The sequence below is a fragment of the Chenopodium quinoa genome, unplaced genomic scaffold (genome assembly GCF_001683475.1).
Source record: "Chenopodium quinoa cultivar QQ74 unplaced genomic scaffold, ASM168347v1, whole genome shotgun sequence".
NCBI classification, from domain to species: Eukaryota; Viridiplantae; Streptophyta; class Magnoliopsida; order Caryophyllales; family Amaranthaceae; genus Chenopodium; species Chenopodium quinoa.
In genome coordinates this window covers 4182135-4200278 of record NW_018742461.1, presented here as the reverse complement: position 1 = coordinate 4200278, position 18144 = coordinate 4182135, and the positions used below count along the sequence as shown (strand labels likewise).

The 18144-nt window shown below is 37.2% G+C and overlaps 3 protein-coding genes and 1 non-coding gene across 7 annotated transcripts; 3 read left to right on the top strand and 1 right to left on the bottom strand.

Moving 5' to 3' along the window:
* Positions 1-248: 248 nt before the first annotated feature.
* On the top strand, positions 249-3721 carry LOC110718856. Of its 3 annotated transcripts, none has more exons than XM_021897779.1 (5): positions 249-728; positions 1009-2268; positions 2365-2497; positions 2580-2664; positions 3063-3721. In XM_021897779.1, the coding sequence occupies exons 2-5, from the start codon at positions 1025-1027 to the stop codon at positions 3305-3307; spliced, it is 1707 nt and encodes a 568-aa protein (XP_021753471.1). In that variant the 5' UTR covers positions 249-728; positions 1009-1024; the 3' UTR covers positions 3308-3721. The 3 variants fall into 3 exon arrangements, with proteins under 3 accessions (XP_021753471.1, XP_021753470.1, XP_021753469.1); XM_021897778.1 differs by having other exon boundaries at positions 903-2268; XM_021897777.1 differs by having other exon boundaries at positions 249-2268.
* A 2423-nt stretch (positions 3722-6144) lies between these two features.
* Positions 6145-16323, top strand: LOC110718854 (tRNA-dihydrouridine(47) synthase [NAD(P)(+)]-like). The gene is made up of 10 exons (XM_021897774.1): positions 6145-6960; positions 7635-7751; positions 7875-8108; positions 8752-9001; positions 9092-9348; positions 14039-14311; positions 14627-14908; positions 15014-15134; positions 15627-15796; positions 15878-16323. Exons 1-10 carry the CDS (start codon positions 6580-6582, stop codon positions 15974-15976), a joined length of 2184 nt encoding a protein of 727 aa, XP_021753466.1. The 5' UTR covers positions 6145-6579; the 3' UTR covers positions 15977-16323.
* On the bottom strand, positions 6308-6391 carry TRNAL-CAA. The gene has a single exon. It is a non-coding gene; the product is annotated as a tRNA-Leu (tRNA).
* Positions 9358-12447, top strand: LOC110718855. Of its 2 annotated transcripts, XM_021897776.1 has the most exons (3): positions 9358-10911; positions 11010-11626; positions 11733-12447. In XM_021897776.1, the coding sequence occupies exons 2-3, from the start codon at positions 11233-11235 to the stop codon at positions 12032-12034; spliced, it is 696 nt and encodes a 231-aa protein (XP_021753468.1). In that variant the 5' UTR covers positions 9358-10911; positions 11010-11232; the 3' UTR covers positions 12035-12447. The 2 variants fall into 2 exon arrangements, with proteins under 2 accessions (XP_021753468.1, XP_021753467.1); XM_021897775.1 differs by having other exon boundaries at positions 9358-11626.
* Positions 16324-18144: the final 1821 nt, after the last annotated feature.

The window sequence follows — 18144 nt, the reverse complement described above, 5'->3', positions numbered from 1 at the left end:
AATTTATGTACTACGGAGTACGTGTTAAACAGCTAAATGGTAAATAAAAAGCTAAAATAGCAATTTTGTACAGTTAAAATAGCAATTTTGTAATGTAAAGTAATTTATGTAAAATTTTACCATTTTTATTTATCAAGGTGATTAATTTGCCAAGAAAATAAGGAGTATTTATATTTCACATGTTATGGCCAAATTTTGTACGATTGTATTTTGTATCTAACATTCTAACCATTTAAAACCCATTATATACTGCGGAGATGGAGGGGATAGAAAAATAGAGAATTGAATGAGTTTGTGATTGATTGATTGAAAATTTGAAAGATATCAATACTGGTATATGAGGTCCAAATGCGGTCGGAATGAAACCCAAATTCAAATCAAATTTCTCTCCCTCTTTCTAAAAACACTGTATTTAGAGCGAGAAACTAAATCAAATAAAAAAATTGAAAACTTTTTCATATTTTAATTAAATTCACGCGTTAGTCACCAGAAAATCCGTGTTGCAGTATAATTTTTTAGTGATATCTTCTCCTTCATTAAGACAACAAGAGTTTATGAGAGAGAAAGTTTAGTGAGAGAAAGTGAACCCCTTCTTCCGCCTTGCTTTAAGGTTTTTTTTCCGATCAGGCGCAAATTAGTCTAGAGTGACGCTTCTTTGCTAACTTACGCTGGTGTTGCAGCATTAAGTTTTGTTTCTCTCTCCTTTTTATGCCTCATTTTGCTGCTAGGTACTGTTACTCTTACCACCATTCTCACTCTATTTTCTTTCATTTTTCTTGTTTTCTGAAAAAGATTGGATTTTTATCATCTGGGTTACTCGATTGATTGTTCTTTTCATCTGGGTATTTGATTATTTGGTAGAAAATTAAATTTATTTTGTTGGGTATTTTTTTTTGGTTTAGGTTTATGTGTGATAGTGAGGTTCAGCTGATGTTTTGGGGTTTTGTGGGTTGAAAATTAAAGCTGATAAATTTATTAATTTCTTGGGGTTTTCATCTGTGTTATTAGGGTTTTATAATCCAAAATGGGTGATACAGAAAGGGGTAATATTGATATGATGCATAGACTTCAAAATCCATTTGGGGCTTTATCAAGAACAAGTAATCATCTTGATGTAGCTCAGTTGAATATATCCCAAATCCGGCCCCCTTTACCTCAAAATTCCCAGAATTTGCAAAATTTCGGTTCCGAAAATGGTAAAAAATCAGGGATACCACCATCTCACCCTCCTATGCCACCCCTGTCACCCTATTCAAAATTCCCAGTGACTAGAACAGGGTCTCAGCACTCTGGTTCACAGAATTTCAGTCGTGGACCGTCTCATTCGCGATCGTTGTCGCAACCGGCCTTTTTTATGAATGATTCGTTGCCCCCTTTGAGTCCGTCGCCTTACCAAAACTCTACTTCCCCTACTAGTGCTCCTGATAATACTAATTTGTCGAATGGTTCGTTGGAGAATCGTGATGGTGGTGGCAATTCGTTGTTGCCACCGTCTGGCAGGGGTAATTCGGCACATATCACTGAGGGACTGCCACCGCGGAAATTGCATAGGCGTTCTATAAGTGATATTCCGTTTGGTTTTGATAGTATATTTCAATCATCTCCGCCGCCATCACCAATGGTTTCTCCTAATCCAAGAGGAGGTCATGGTGGTTTAGAGAGGACTTTGTCTGGTGGAGAGTTTGTGGGATCAACCAAGCCGGCACAGTTAGTTAAGAAGGAGTCCAGTTGGGATAAGACGCGAGATGGTAATGTAGAAGGTGAAGTTGTGGATGACATCCTTTCCGCATATATGGATCTGGACAACATTGATACTATGAATTCTTCCGGGACTGATGATAAGTATTGTAATGAAAATCGAGATGATTTGGATAGTCGCGCTAGTGGTTCCAAGACGAATGGATGTGAAAGTAGTGATAATGAAGCTGAAAGCAGTGTGAATGAGAGTGGAAGCAGTGGACAAAGACCAATGATTGGTGAACGAAAGAGGGGTTCTGTAGGTGAGGCTGCGCCATCTAGACACTACAGGAGTATTTCGATGGACAGTTTCATTGGGAATATGAATTTCGGTGATGAATCTCCAAAGCTACCTCCTTCTCCGAGTACTGGTGTTGCCCAGCTTTCTCTTAAGGATCCTGAAAATGGAAATTCCAGTGCCTTCAGTTTGGAATTTGGTAACGGAGAGTTTACTGGGGCAGAACTGAAGAAGATAATGGCAAATGAGAAGTTAGCTGAGATTGCTTTAACGGACCCTAAACGTGCCAAAAGGTATCCTATACTGTTATCATGTATGGTTTTGTTTCAAGGTGTGATGGTTTGAGATCATTGCTTAATCAGATTTGTGTTTTATATGTGCCGTTTCAGGATTTTGGCAAACCGTCAGTCAGCTGCTCGCTCAAAGGAGCGGAAGATGAGATATATATCAGAATTGGAACACAAAGTTCAAACTTTACAAAATGAAGCCACAACTTTGTCTGCACAGCTTACATTATTGCAGGTACTGAAATTACTGGTTTTGAAATGTGTACTCGTTTGCATATGGTTCGTGTGGCCTTGATTGAATTCTGTTTTGTGAACAGAGGGATTCTTCTGGACTTTCCAGCCAAAACAATGAGCTGAAGTTCCGTCTACAAGCGATGGAGCAACAAGCTCAGCTTCGTGAGGGTATGATTTCCAATTTAGAAATGTTAGCAGTAAGATTTCATGTGGATATGGCTGTTTCTGAAAGCAGTTTGCTCTATAAGTTATTGGGATTGTTATTTGTTAGTCTATATTTGCATCAATATGATAATTATTCAACTATTCCTGTAATGTCTTTGGTTAAGGAATTGTTTTTAATCATCATATCTCTGTTAATATGAACAAATCCTCCTCCTTCATCTTTCATAACTAAAGGATTAAAAAGGTAAGAATTTGAAAAAAAAAGAGACTGAATCACAGCTTGGTGTTAAAACTTTGCAGCTTTAGTAGTTAGATTATTTTTCGTTGATCTATAAAGGGTTTATCTGCTCTTATTAGTATGTATAGCATCAAATCTAATGTGATTTTGATCTATTTGGCAGCTCTAAATGAAGCATTAACAGCAGAAATCCAACGCCTAAAGGTAGCCACAGGAGAGCTGAGCGCTGAGTCTATATCCAAGAGTTTTGGGCAGCAGCTTTTTGTCAATCCTCAAATGTATCAGCAGCAGCAGCAGCAATCCAGCCAAAACAACCTTAATAAGTTACAGTCTAATTCACTACAGGAGCAGCCAAAAGCACAAGACTCGAACAATGGTGGAAATTCAAAGAGTGAATCAAAGCAATAATGGTTGTTAACCTCGAGATAGGTTTGTGTTCAGTGCCTCGCTAGCTACCTTTAGCCTACGTTTGCTCAATCATTGATCTGTAGTTTGCTCTTTCTGCGTTTATTTATCTATTTCACATCAACATAGAAACTGTAAACTTCGAAGTAAATTAGCTGTAGATTCATTTTGCATAGAGTTACTAAATCATACATTCTATTTACCGTATCTAGGAACATGCATGTCAAAACAAAGAATTTGTTTTTAGAGATAAGTAGCTACACAACTATCTGTACAATAGAGTAGTTTTTGAATGTAAGGTTGCTTTGGTTGCAATCGGATGCCATAATGTGGGATTTTCCAGTTCTTATTTTTTTGCAGTTAAACTCAAATTTATTTTATGTATGAAATGGAACGAAAACTTCTTCATTGTGCTAAATTAGCCTGTTATGTTATACTTTCATGGTAAAATTGATTAATCATTACCCTTTTACCCCAACATGGTAGTGTTTAGGGTGTCTAAACTCAGATGAACATGAATCTCCCACGACAATAGAGAGGTTGTTTCTACTTGACCCTTGATCTGAACTACGGAGATCATAGTGATTTTTTTATCTCGAAAACCACGTGGCAATATATATGTGAGAGATGTGCAAGATTGTAGGATGTTTAATGTAGTAGGTAATAAATTATCAAACTTGTATGTGAATATTAGTTTGATCAGAAATTATAGATGAGCAAGATATTATTATTATTATTGCAGATTTATGTAAGTAGGACCAATTTGCAGGGGTGGAAGGTGATGACACATTATTATGAGACTTTGGACGAGAAGAAACACAATGAAGTCTTTTCCTAAATTAAGGGCCCACATTTCTTGAAAATACTCCACAAAAGATATTTTATTATATTTATATAAAAGTAATTATATTCCATCAATATTTTTCAACCTCTGCAACAAGAAAAGTCTACATCAAAATGTTGAGGTGGTGAAATATTATGGTGCAATGGCCTCAATTATTAGTTTGTTTCGTGTAACATAACATAGCATAACATGGCCTCTTTAATTTGTATCACGAGATTCATGACTAAGATAAACACCCTTATTTCTTTATTATTAGTTATAAATAAGCTAGTTATGTGTATGTCTTAGATCTTATCTACTTTAAGGGAGTTCTATTAAATGTGAACATTTTTACATATAATTGGATGTTATCTTGATAGTGTTTACTTTCTCTTTAAAGTCTTAAAGAAATTGTCTTCTTTGCCTTTTCTTTTGTTAATTTGTTTCTTATGCCTTTTATGTTTCTAAAAGACTTGTGTGTTACGGAATACATATTTAGGTACGTGAACACGTTTTGTGTGAGTTTACTTAACTGGTAAAACACAAGGGTTGCAATTAAAATAAGCTTTGAACTTTGCGTAAAATAATTTTCTTTGCGACTTTTTATACACCTAAAAAAGAAGATAATAACATTTGTATTTTAAATAACTTTTAATTTACAGGTATTTAGCTTGATGTGTTTTCTTTGAAATTAATGGATGGTCAAAGGAATCGATACTTAATCTTGCTCTATTAGCATGACCTACGTTTTAGCCCAAGCTATCTTAGTTACTCCGTATTATGATCACTAATCTAATACCTTTATCTATCTTAGTTATTATGATGACTATTTCATGTCAGATTCGAGTATCAAATGAATAATCCTTTTGGTTATTACAATAAATTGTTAGACTGTCTTTCAAATATGCTGCAAACATTATGAAGTGAGGTTGTGAGGTGTTGACATGTTTGGAAAAGGAAGAGTCAAAAGTATCACTAGTATATTACAATTCACAAGCCTTGATTCCTATTTATTGGCTTGCCTTTTTCATTAACTTGGTTGGGGCTTGAATAATCAAGCCCAAATGTTTCATCCAAACTCACATACACTGTCTAAATGCCCAAAAATGAAAATGAGAGATGAAATGCTAACAAATCAATCTCTAAGATATGAATTATGGGGCACTAATTATCCAAAATTATTTGAAATGGAAATATTTGGACATTACTTAATGTTTGAAAAACAAAAGTGATGAACAGTTTTTAGGTACCAACTTGGTAAGTCCATAAATAGATATGGAACCCCTCCTTGTATAACATGTATGTATATTGCTAATTTGCAATTATTTCTAAGTTTTAAGACTGCTACTAAGCCTACTAAAACGATGATGATGTAAAACATGATAAATTGTCTTTCTAAAATTTCGAAGTAAGAACCACTCATAATATTATGAAGTGTTTTTGCTTTCGAGGATTAATGCAAAGCCGAGTAAGAAGAAGTATGATAATAGATCAAAAATGAACAATACACATGCCTTTTTCTGCATGTACATACACATATATAGGAGATACTGGTGGTGTACAAATGCTTCTTAAAACATTCCTAAAAGATGCACAAATTTCTTTGGATTGCAAACCTTGCTCTGCCCAAAACTCGAGTGCAAGGCTCTGTGATATTAGGACCAATTGATAAGCTAGCATTACAGAAATACCAATGCAAATTCGTATTATACGCACAGTTGCAAGATATGGGCCAACACCTAACCCGTGGACACTGGACAGTGGTGGCAGCACTTATGGAAACTCTTAATGATGCTGACATAAAAATAACCTTAAAAGCACACGAGCTTACCATGGATTGGAGTATTCTTTAGGTACAATCGTTAAACACGGAAGGAGTTAATCGAATTATTAAGCAACAAAGAGGCCAAAAACAATACTGATGAGCTGCCTAATGTAATAGCAGAGAGTTATGGGATATTTAAAAGCTTTGAATCTTTGATGCGATGTAGACCATAATACATAAAAGCTTTTATCGCGTTTATCTTTGAAGTAATTAAGGGAAGAGATCAAGGCAGTGGAGGACATTAAAACTAAAGATAACAGCAAAGTGGAAGGTACCAGTGAAATACCAAGAAAACCAAAAAAAAAAAAAAAAAAAAAAAAAAAAAAAAAAAAAAAAAAAAAAAAAAGGATTTTTATGTCAGAAGTGGGATTTGAACCCACGCCCTCTTTCGAAGACCAGAACTTGAGTCTGGCGCCTTAGACCACTCGGCCATCCTGACTGTTGAACAATTATTTGTCCTTGTTTTAATTCATATAATAGACTAAAGGAACCAGTAATTTGGGTAAAAAAAAAAAGAAACAAAAAAAACTCTGATATTGTTTACGCCTTTACGCAAAACCCTAACTCGAAAATAGAAAAAGATAAACCTCTCAAATAAGAGAGCCTCTACAGTTAACTCAGGCAGCCATGGACGAGTCACAAACCGAACCTGCCAACAGTCAAACCACGCACCCTCTCGAGCTATCTCCGACATCCATGGACGAGTCACAAACCAAACCTGCGAGTACCGAGTTAACTCAGTCAGCCATGGACGAGTCAGAACCCGAAGTTACAAACACTGAGAACAACGAACCGCCATCTGAACCGGAAACAGCAACCGGTACTCAACCTTCACCGGAGGAGTTGATGGCGAAAGGTGTTGCTCCGGTGAAGAAGGAATTTCTCCGACCACCGCCTACTAGCCGTTGCGTAACTTCAGATGAAAATGGTAAATCTGATAAGTCTAAAAGTAGTGGAGTTGTTGTGGAAAAGAAGTCCAAGCGTCAGCTCAAGCGTGAACGTCATGAGGTTATATCTCTTAATTGATTATACTTGATTGCGTTATATTTAATCATGCATATTATTTTGCATTTTATGGTGTTAAATGCAGACGCGAGGTATAAAATTACAATTTGTAATCAACAGTGATACCAATTTTATAGAATTATTGTTGGTTATTGCATATTACCTTGGCATTTTGCCCTTGTTGATTTGGTTTGTTATCGGTTATTTGAGTTTCGGTAGCAAATGTGACTGATTGAAGTTGCATTTTATGTTAATGAACAATGTCGTAATCGGAATGTATATTATGTACTGATTAAGTCGTTTATTGTCGGTTATTTGAAATTCGGTAGCAATAGTGACTTTGATTGAGGTTGCATTTTATCTTAATGAACAATGTCGTAAATTGGAGTAAGTACTGATTAAGTGGTTTGTTATTGGCTATTCGAGTTTCAGTAGCAAGTGTGACTCTGATTGAGATTGCATTTTATCTTACTGAATAATGTTATGAATCGGAATATATTTTATGTACTGATTTAGTGGTTTGTGATCGGTTATTTGAGTTTTGGTAGCAAATGTGACTCTGAATGAGGTTGCATTTTATCTTACTGAACAGTGTTATGAATCGGAAAATATATATTATGTGCTGATTAAGTAAATATGTTTTTCCTAAAAATGTTGATTTTTTCATATATGGACAGAAACTCAAGTCTGCCCTGAATCTTTGCCCAGCGATTGCAAGGACTGGAGATATTAGTTCATGTAATTATGGAGATAAATGTCGTTTTAGCCATGACTTGGAAGCTTACAAAATTGAGGTAGTGCAAAGTGGGATATCTATTTACAATTTTTCCGTGATCATCTAGTATGGGTATTCGTATGGATGTTTATTTGAAGGAATGATGCTTAGTGCTAACTATGGCTTTTCCCTTTTGGTGCAGAGACCAGCTGACTTAGAGGGAGAATGCCCCTTCATCTATGCTCAAAAGCCATGTCCTTATGGGGTGACTTGCCGATTTTATGGTACCCATAAAGATGTTCTTAATGATAATTTGGATGCTTTGAAGGAAGACTCTGAAGTGAATATGTTGAAGAAAGATGTCCAGAAGCTTCTTTGGAAGAATAAAATCAAGTTCCCAAAGTCCAATGTTGCTCTCAAGCAGCTTGGGGTAGAGGTATGAGCTAAATATTGAATCAATTTTTCTTTTGTACTTGTTTTTCTAGGTTAGAGGTTAAATACTGGCTTCCGCCACAAATTCTGCCCTATCTCATATACTTTGTGATCTTCGAAGAGAGAAAAAGAAACTTGGAGCTCTTGTTTGTGGCTTGGCTGCTCGTGAATCAACTGTCAAATTACCACATTTTTAAACCTTGGACACTGGCCAAATGCGCATTTGAATCTTGCTGCTAAAGTTATGCCTGATCATTAGCTTTATTGTTGGATACATATTTGGGCATGTGCATAATTGCCTTCAATATACATGTAGAATCTTCATTCTGTGTGAATTTATGTCTCATATTTCCTCCCAAGACTTTGTAGATACGATACTGTCTCTTGGTGTCATGTGACTTGCCAGGAGCCCCTTGGGTAAGTGTTTGGATTAATATCTTTATCCTCTTGCTCACAGGCGTGCAAGCATACATGTATTTTCAGACCTGAAAATGAACAAGTTTCAGCTATGCAAGCACACAATCTACTTTCTTTCAGGCAGAAGCTGATGATATACAGACTGTAGTAGGGTGCTAGAGAATTGTGATACCATGATATTTCATGTATGTGCTTTTGCTCCACTTAACCCACTGCTGTTATTTTTACAGGGGAGGGGCCACACTAGAGTAAAAGATTCTGAAGAGGAAGAAAGTATTGCTCCCAAAGTTTCCAATGGATCCCATTGTTCAGAGGATAAAGGCTGTGAGAAGTATGATTCTGCTGATACACAAGATCCATCTGCTGTGCTTCCTGAAGAGCCATTGGACGATGGCATATTGGGCAGTGATGATAAAAGACCCTTAAAGAAATCAAAATCTGGTGATGATGAGAGAGATTCTTCCAATGACTTAAATAATGGTTGTACCTGGAGAATGTTACTGGTTGATTCTTATATTTTTATAAATCTTGTTTAAATTTGCATGGCTGATTATGCTTTTGTAACTACAGGTTCAAGCGTCTCAGGTGAAGGTTTAGTGAAGGACTCTACCGAAGATAAGCCACCAAGTACAAACAATTGCCTGCCTCTTGAAGCTGATGCCAGCTTAAAGTTACTGCCACGTGAAAGGAAACTTATAGATTTCCGTGGGAAGCTATATCTAGCACCCCTTACCACTGTTGGGAATCTTCCATTTCGCAGAGTTTGCAAGGATTTTGGTGCAGATGTGACATGTGGTGAAATGGCAATGTGCACAAATCTTCTTGAGGTCAGTGCTGGTATTCCATGATACTTGCATATTTTGTACAAATATCAACATGGGGGTTATTTAACGTCGCTCCTATTTTACTAGGCATCACTCGCATTTTTTACTTGAAATTCCGTATTTACCCCTCGTAAATAAATACTCACGACACTCACTCACAACATTTATTTCTGAAATCATATTTTACTCTCATACTTCACTCTCATTTTATCTCCTAAAATTTCAAAATCTGAAAATAAAAAAAAATCTGAAAATTAAAAAAAAAAAAAAAACAGAAAAAAAAGTAAACACATCCACAACCCACCACCAACAGCCACCAATCCAAGGAGGGGAGAAGAAAACCGACGATAGCGGACCCGCGACGAATCCGGGTGACGTACGGTGGTGGCATCGGAGGCGAACAGGTATGTGTTTAAATCGGAAAAAAAAAATCGCAACACTGTACATCCGCCTGAAATTTCCGGATGAACCAAGGAGGATCCGGGAATTTCAGACGGATCCTCCTTGGTTCATCCGGCACATGTACCCATCCGCCTAAATTTTGTTGGAACTTAGTTTAATTACTTTTATTAATCTATATTATATAGCTACAACTGTTCGACCTTAGTGAAAGTACATAAATGAGTTCACTACCTAATTAATGCATCCCACATGTTCCTTCTAACTTCATATTGCTGATCCCATCCATCAACACTTGGCTCGTGGTGCTCGGTCCACCAACCTGCAATTGAGGGAAGAGGTGAATCTTGTGCAAGATCAAGACGGATGAAATGTGACCCACCAACTGTAGCGATCACGAACTCTCGAGCGGGTGCCCTAACCGTGTTTCGTGCCCGCAACGGTAACACCGTGATGCATGGCTAGTAGCAAGTTGGCACGTTGCCTACACCGGGAAGAATCACCTTTGCGTTTAACCAAGTAGCAGTAGAAAATAAATCTTAAATTGCTACCATCCAATGCGTGAATCAACCGCCCTACCTTCCCATCGAATATGTTCTGCATTCATCCAAGACCAACCGATACGGGATGCCGTTATTTGAGATAGTGGGTATAACTCTTGACAAATCAGAATTTCCTCGTTGGCATTGTGTTCATGCGTAACGAGTGCACGACAAGCTATCGGTGGTTGTTAGCAGAGATTAAGGGAGTTGATTGGGTATGATAAAGAACCATCGGTATTTTTGTCAAACCGGGAGCTTGGCCTCTGTGCGGCATTGAGAGAAGTGTTTCCAGAGACGTCGCATTTACTTTGTCGATGGCACATTAACAAAGATATGGAGGCTAAGGTGACTGATATGTTCAAAAATAAGAGGATTGTTGTGAGTTTTAAAAATGGCAAATGGAAACGTATCATGGATGCTACAACCGAGACGGATTATAATGCTGCTGTAGATACAATGAACGCTCGGTGGGCAAGTTATTTTATGTTGAGAGAACATGTCGTTGTCATAAAATCAAATTTATGACATTTTGGACGAACCAAGTTCTTCACTTTGGTAACACGAGTAATTGTAGAGTTAGAGAACCAACATTCGGCAGTGAAGACGTGGTTTGAATCATCGACAGGTTCGTTGTTATAATGTTGTCGTTGTTGACTTTACTTCGTTTTAGTAATTTTAATTAAAAATCATAATGTTTTTTTTTATAATCTGAATCAACGGCAGGTTCTTTGGATACCGTATGGGCCCGAGTACATTGTCATATTGGTAATCGGATCATTGCAATTCGTAATGGTTTAGAGGCATCGAGATCGAAAAATGATGAGAAGTACAGACAATTGCCACTGTCACGTATAAATGGCAAAGTGTCTCAACGTTGTTTGAAAGTTCTTGATGATGAGACGAGACGGATGAGAGAGTTGAGTTACCAGGTGTATGAGCGTTGTGGATGTGCAATGCGTGTGACCCATGGTTTACCATGTGCTTGTCAGATACACGATTCGCTAGTTGCACATTCAAGCTTGTTATATCAGGCAAATTCATTCATTCTCGAAGACCTTGGTTATTGGTGATGGTGTTGATATACCTGTGTTCGTTAACGATTCAACCGAGGAAGCTGCACATTTTCATTCCCTGGTTGATGAGGTCATTGGTAGTGATCATGCTATACATTGAAATGTATCATGCATCATTTAAGAGGAGCTGCATCTGGATCATTGAAGAACCACATGTAAACCCCCAACGTTCGAGTAACAATGATACTAGGCGTGATCCTTGTTATTTCGAACATGTAAACCGTCGAAACACTCAACGTGGTACACAACCAGCAGGTACGACATTAGGTGAGTCACGAAATTACACTTATTTGCACTTGTGAATTACACGCCTATTGTGAATTACGCATTTCATCTTGTAGCGTACTAATAAATGAACATTAATTTTGTGCAGAAGATCAATGTGACATCAGTCAATGCAATGCAAATATTTGCACTTGCTTCCAGAACCGATGTTGTCTTACATCACGGCCATGGAAGGATGTCATTGGTGATGGAAACTGTGGCTTTCGTTGTATGGCTGACTTCTTCTTTGGTGATCAAGCGCAATGGTTTACCGCTCGGGAAACAATAGCAAACGAGGTCGCCGCTCATCCAATGTTGTACGGAAGGATTTACGGGATTAGAAGGGTTTGGATGAATGCAGGGCGTATTCGATGGGAAGGTAGGGCGGTTGATTCACGCATTGGATGGTAGCAATTTAAGATTTATTTTCTACTGCTACTTGGTTAAACGCAAAGGTGATTCTTCCCGGTGTAGGCAGCGTGCCAACTTGCTACTAGCCATGCATCACGATGTTACCGTTGCGGGCACGAAACACGGTTAGGGCACCCGCTCGAGAGTTCGTGATCGCTACAGTTGGTGGGTCACATTTCATCCGTCTTGATCTTGCACAAGATTCACCTCTTCCCTCAATTGCAGGTTGGTGGACCGAGCACCACGAGCCAAGTGTTGATGGATGAGATCAACAATATGAAGTTAGAAGGATCATGTGTGATGCATTAATTAGGTAGTGAACTCATTTATGTACTTTCACTAAGGTCGAACAGTTGTAGCTATATAATATAGATTAATAAAAGTAATTAAACTAAGTTCCAACAAAAATTAGGCGGATGGGTACATGTGCCGGATGAACCAAGGAGGATCCGTCTGAAATTTCCGGATCCTCCTTGGTTCATCCGGAAATTTCAGGCGGATGTACAGTGTTGCGATTTTTTTTTTTCCGATTTAAACACATACCTGTTCGCCTCCGGTGCCACCACCGTACGTCACTTTCTCCCCTCCTTGGATTGGTGGTTGGATGTGGATTTGTTTACTTTTTTTTTTATTTTCAGATTTTTAAATTTTAGAGAGATAAAATGAAAGTGAAGTATGAGAGTAAAATGTGATTTCAGAAATGAGTATTTATTTACGAGGGGTAAATACGAAATTTCAAACAAAAAATGCGAGCGATGCCTAGTAAAATGAAAGCAACGTTAACAACCCCCATCTTCTAACTGTTTGTGATGAATTCATAATATATCTTCATGTAGAAAGGACAATCATTAGCTTTGGTTTTTGTGTCCTTTCGTATTGCGTTCTCAAAATCTCTCGGCTTGTTTTTCGCCTCTTCTGTCCTCGATCACATCTCAAAAATCAATACGGCCTACCGTCGCTGGTTTTGTTGTAAGATGATTTAACCAAAATAAATCCCACATTTATGGAAACAACATCTGCCCATTTAATTGCCTCATCAAACGTTGGAAATAACGTGTCCGTGACAAAATTCACAGTATAATTCACACCATCACCGCCGTCTTTAAACTCCAAATCCTATAAAAATAAAAGAAAACACACAAAATTCTCCAACATTAACTAATATCACAACATTATTACAATATTAACTAATATTATCACATTAACTAATATCATAACATTAACTTACATTGACTAATATCACAACATTAACTAATATTAACTGACACTAACATTAACTCATATCAAAACATTAACAAAAATTATAATTATCATACAAAGATTACATTAAGAAATTTGATTATAATTAATCAATAAAATACAAAAAAAAAAAAAAAAAAAAAAATTAGATATCTGCCTAGAATATCCGGATCCACCATGGAAGATCCGGAAATTATAAGCGGATCGACCTAGGTGGATCCGGATATTTAAGGCGGAAGTTTGCATTTCAAAAAATAAAAAAAAAAAAGTTCGAGGACTTACAGAATCCTCTGACGATATCTCAGGTGTACGATCGTTGTCGTCGTCCATCGTCCGAAACCCGTCGCTAAAGCTTAATAAATTTTTTTTTAAAAAAAAAATCGGATTTTTGGTGGTGGGCTCGATAATTTTGGGTTAGATGTCGTGGGGTTGGATGTGGTGGGCTCAGGAATTTTTTCAACCACGTGGTACTTAGTGGTGGGGTCGGAATGATATTAAAATGCCCACGTGTCATAGTGGATCATTATATAGTCCAAGTTATCGTAAGGGCAATATCGTCATTTCATGTCAAAATGTGAGCGATGCTTAGTAAATTAGGACCGACGTTTAGCAGTTCACATCAACATTGATGCTTCTCGATTTTATTTCATTGAATCATCCAATATATTTCTAAAGGTGGTTTTTATTACACAAAGTGGTGCTTTGCTCTGCAACCCTTGATTTTTTTATTTTTTTTAAAAATTTTTTTTATTAAATTTTATGTAGGGCCAAGCTTCTGAATGGGCGTTGCTTAGGCGACATAAATCCGAGGATTTGTTTGGTGTACAAATTTGTGGGGCTTATCCAGATACCGTAGCACGTGCTGTTGAGCTTATTGACCAAGAATGCTCACTAGATTTTATTGATATCAACATGGGATGTCCAATTGATTTAGTCGTTAATAAGGGAGCCGGCTCTGCTCTTCTTACAAAACCATTGCGGATGAAAAATGTTATACAAGCAGCTTGTGCTTCTGCAGAGAGACCTATAACTGTTAAGGTACTTTCTTGATGTCTCTTCTTCAGCCCTGTATACATGTGACTACTTGCTTCTGTTATGGTTGTCTATTGGATACAAGAGGAACTCTTTACTATTGATAAATCTTGTTGTGGCTCCAGTAGCCTGATGGAGTTTGTCTCTGTAAATTCTCTTTTTGATTTTGATATTTAATGCTATGTATGTTCAGTTGGCACTTATGTTAGTAATTTTGGTTCTTGACTTAATTCTTCATGGTTGCTTTTGCTATCCGCCTCTTGTTTGCCTTTTTTAGTGTTTGTCTTATCAATCTTATTTCTTTTTTAATCAACACTTCAGGTTAGAACAGGATATGTTGAAGGAAGGAATCGTGCTGACTCTTTAATATCTCAAATTTATGAGTGGGGAGCTTCTGCTCTAACAATACATGGGAGATCTCGACAGCAGCGATATAGCAAAGCTGCTGATTGGGATTACATAAACACATGTGTCAGTAAAGCTCCTAGTACATTTCAAGTGCTAGGAAATGGAGATGTCTTTTCATATACAGACTGGAATAAACATTTTTCTGACTGCCCTGAGCTGTCCTCATGCATGATCGCTCGAGGGGCTTTGGTTAAGGTTTGTGTAAACATTCATTTTGCTCCTCATGTAATTGATACGTGAAAGTTGGTGCTTTTTTTTTTTTTGCTCTGTAAACCTCAAACCTTTCTCTTTGCATTGCAGCCATGGCTATTCACTGAGATTAAAGAACAAAGACATTGGGATATCAGTTCTGGTGAACGACTAGATATACTAAGAGACTATGTACGTTTTGGCCTTGAGCACTGGGGTTCTGATTCAAAAGGTTGGTATAAGCTGTTATCATAGCCTGGGTCTTGTATGAATTATATTCAGTCTCATAGATGTAGTGATCATATGTGCATGTCTAATATTAAGAAGGCAGTAGATGCTATTAAAGCATGCTCCAACAAGAGTAGGCTGTTTAGACAATCCAAGTTTATCTTTCACTTTCCTTCTGCTGAATTGGTGCTCTCTCGAGCATTAATTTTTAAACTATATGGAGCCAGAGTGTTCTTCTCTTTGAGATTCCCATTGATTCTGAAAACAATTGCCAAACGTATTAGATATAAAGCTAGCTTCATTACAAAGAGGGGAAGCAAAACGTATGAAGAGAAGCCTTAAATGTCGAAGTTTTAGTTTTTGACATTGTTCAAGTAAATCTTCATAACAGATATTGAGCTTGGTACAAACAGAAACTCTGTAGGCTATCGCATGGAATTTGGTGTTCTGCCTTTACTATATCCCGTCAACTAAATTCTTGTAATATTTTGTGTAGGAGTGGAGACTACAAGATTCTTCTTGTTGCAATGGCTTAGCTATACTTTTAGATACATCCCAGTTGGTTTGCTTGACGTCATTCCACAAAAAATTAATTGGCGTCCACCTTCATACTATGGTCGAAACGACCTGGAGACACTAATGGCTTCTGAATCTGCAGCTGATTGGGTCAGTGACTAGCTATTTGCTGATTTGATAAAGCCGTGTATAAATCTTGATGTGTTCTTATTTATTGTCATTTCGTTGCAGATTCGAATCTCTGAGATGTTGCTTGGCAAGGTTCCTCCCGACTTCAAGTTTGCACCAAAACATAAATCTAATGCCTATGACAGTACAGAAAACGGCTGATATTAGAGCACTCTAGCAGGTTATGCTCCATTACTTGTACATCAAGATTTATAGCTCATCATGTTGTTTACATAATTAAAATAGCAACAAATGTTGCAGCTACATTATTTTATTGATGTATACTACATTATAATTCTGTTCTACCATTACTGTCGGAATAATAGAGCTTAATTTTAACCATTTTACGAAGCCTTGTGCAGCTGTGCCTTGCTTCTGTTGCTAGTTACATTTCCTTTGCACTCCTTGGAACTTCCAAATTATGTATTTTGCGCAAGGGCTGTAATGAAGCTAACAAATGTGTTGTTGAAACTTGAACCAATAGTATATAGCTTTATTTGAAGTTTATATTTTGTACGCGTACTAAATTTGTGTACTCGGATTTAGTATATATGCTGCTTCTGTGTTGTAGCTTTTGAGTTCATACAATGTACGAAGTATATGATATATTGATATACAATATACGAAGTATGAAATATGAGTGGATGTTATAATCAGGAATGAAGTGTGAAGGAAAACAAGTCATTACAATTTGTCTTAATAAATCAAGTTCACGAATCAAGACTCATGACAATATTTTCTAGTTGAAGGTAACTTCCTCAACCTCAATAGCTTCCCTAGGATTTCCAAGTAGGCATAGTAATCTGGAAAATTTGTAAGTAACCACCCACAAAATAGACCAATTTTGATATAACCACCCAAAAAATAATTATTTTTAAACTACCACCCACTAAATTAAAAAAACGCTCAGATTACCACCCAAATTGTTTTTCCGGTGAATTTTCGGATTGTGGAACCCACCCAATTTATTTCCCTCCTTTTTTTCCCTTCTATCTCGACTGCACTCTATGTTCATGCAACTGAAATCATCTTCACCCTGTTCCTCTTTGATTTTCTTCAAAAATTCTCGGCAAAATCCTCAAAAAATTACTGATTGATTGTCTGTCCTCCCTCTTTTACATTATCAACAACTCTTCGAAAAGAGACCCTAATTTTTCCAATAAACCTTAACTTTGTGCTTGTTCTGTAAAGGAAAAACTCCTTGGTTTTTGCGGAAATTCGACATTTTTGGTGTGTTTGCTGAAGATCAGTAGTTTCAGTCAGTAACAATGGCGTCGACAGAGGTAAGCAATTTAGTTGAATTACTTTAATTTTGACAGCTGTTGGTTGTTGATGGTATAATTGCAATTATGTAGAAAGTTAGGGTTCATTGTTTACCTGATTGAATTATTTAATGTAGGTCAATTATGCTGTAGTTATTGTTGAATTGTTTAAGTATGTGGATAGGACAGTGAATTGGGGGATTTATTAGTTGCTGCTATGTACCACAACCCACTGCTTTTGTTACTACTACTTTGTCCATTGCTGCTTTGTTTATTGTTGTATTGTTGATTGCTGGTTTGTTTATTGTTGCTGTGTTTAATATTGGTTAATTATATGCACAGCTTGCTGGTGATGTTGAATTGGTAACTGTTAAGGTTAGATTAGGGGGTGTGTTTGTGAACAAACAACTAAGGGGTAAGAGTTTGTGTGGGTATGAGGGTGGGCGGGATTATTGGAGGTATAAGGTATAAGTGCAAAGTTACTGAGATGTTAGTGAACCTACTTAGGGAAACTTGCATTTGGGGGTTTGTGAAATTAGATATGCATGTGCCAAGCAAGTGGAGTATGTGGTATAAACAAAAGGGGAAGACTTGGTCAAATGGTAAAAAGGAAATTTTGAGTGCTGATGATGTCAAGGGTTTTTTGGAGACAAAGACTAAGGCTGGGTTTGCTATATTGTATTGTACTGACCAAGAACCCAGTGTAGTTCAGCCCACCCAAAACAGTAAAAGCAAAGGTGTTAAGCCCACTGAAGTTAGGAGAAGCCCATGGTTTAAGCAGCCCTTGCCAAATACAGAGAAGACAGAAAACAACAAAAAGGGGGGGCATAAGTTTGTTGAGGACACTGACAAAACAACAAGAAAAGTATTGTTCTCAGAAAGTGTGAAGGGGAAGAAAAAGCAAGGTGAAGAGCAAGGCACATCTGGGAGAAATAGGGTCAAGGGAAAGGGACAGGGAAAGGGAAAGGGAAAGGGGAAAAAACAGGGGAAAAGGAAGAGGAAGACAAAGAGAGAGGTTGAGGTGGAATCAGAATCTGGATCTGGTTCCTCAAGTTCTGAAGACCTTGA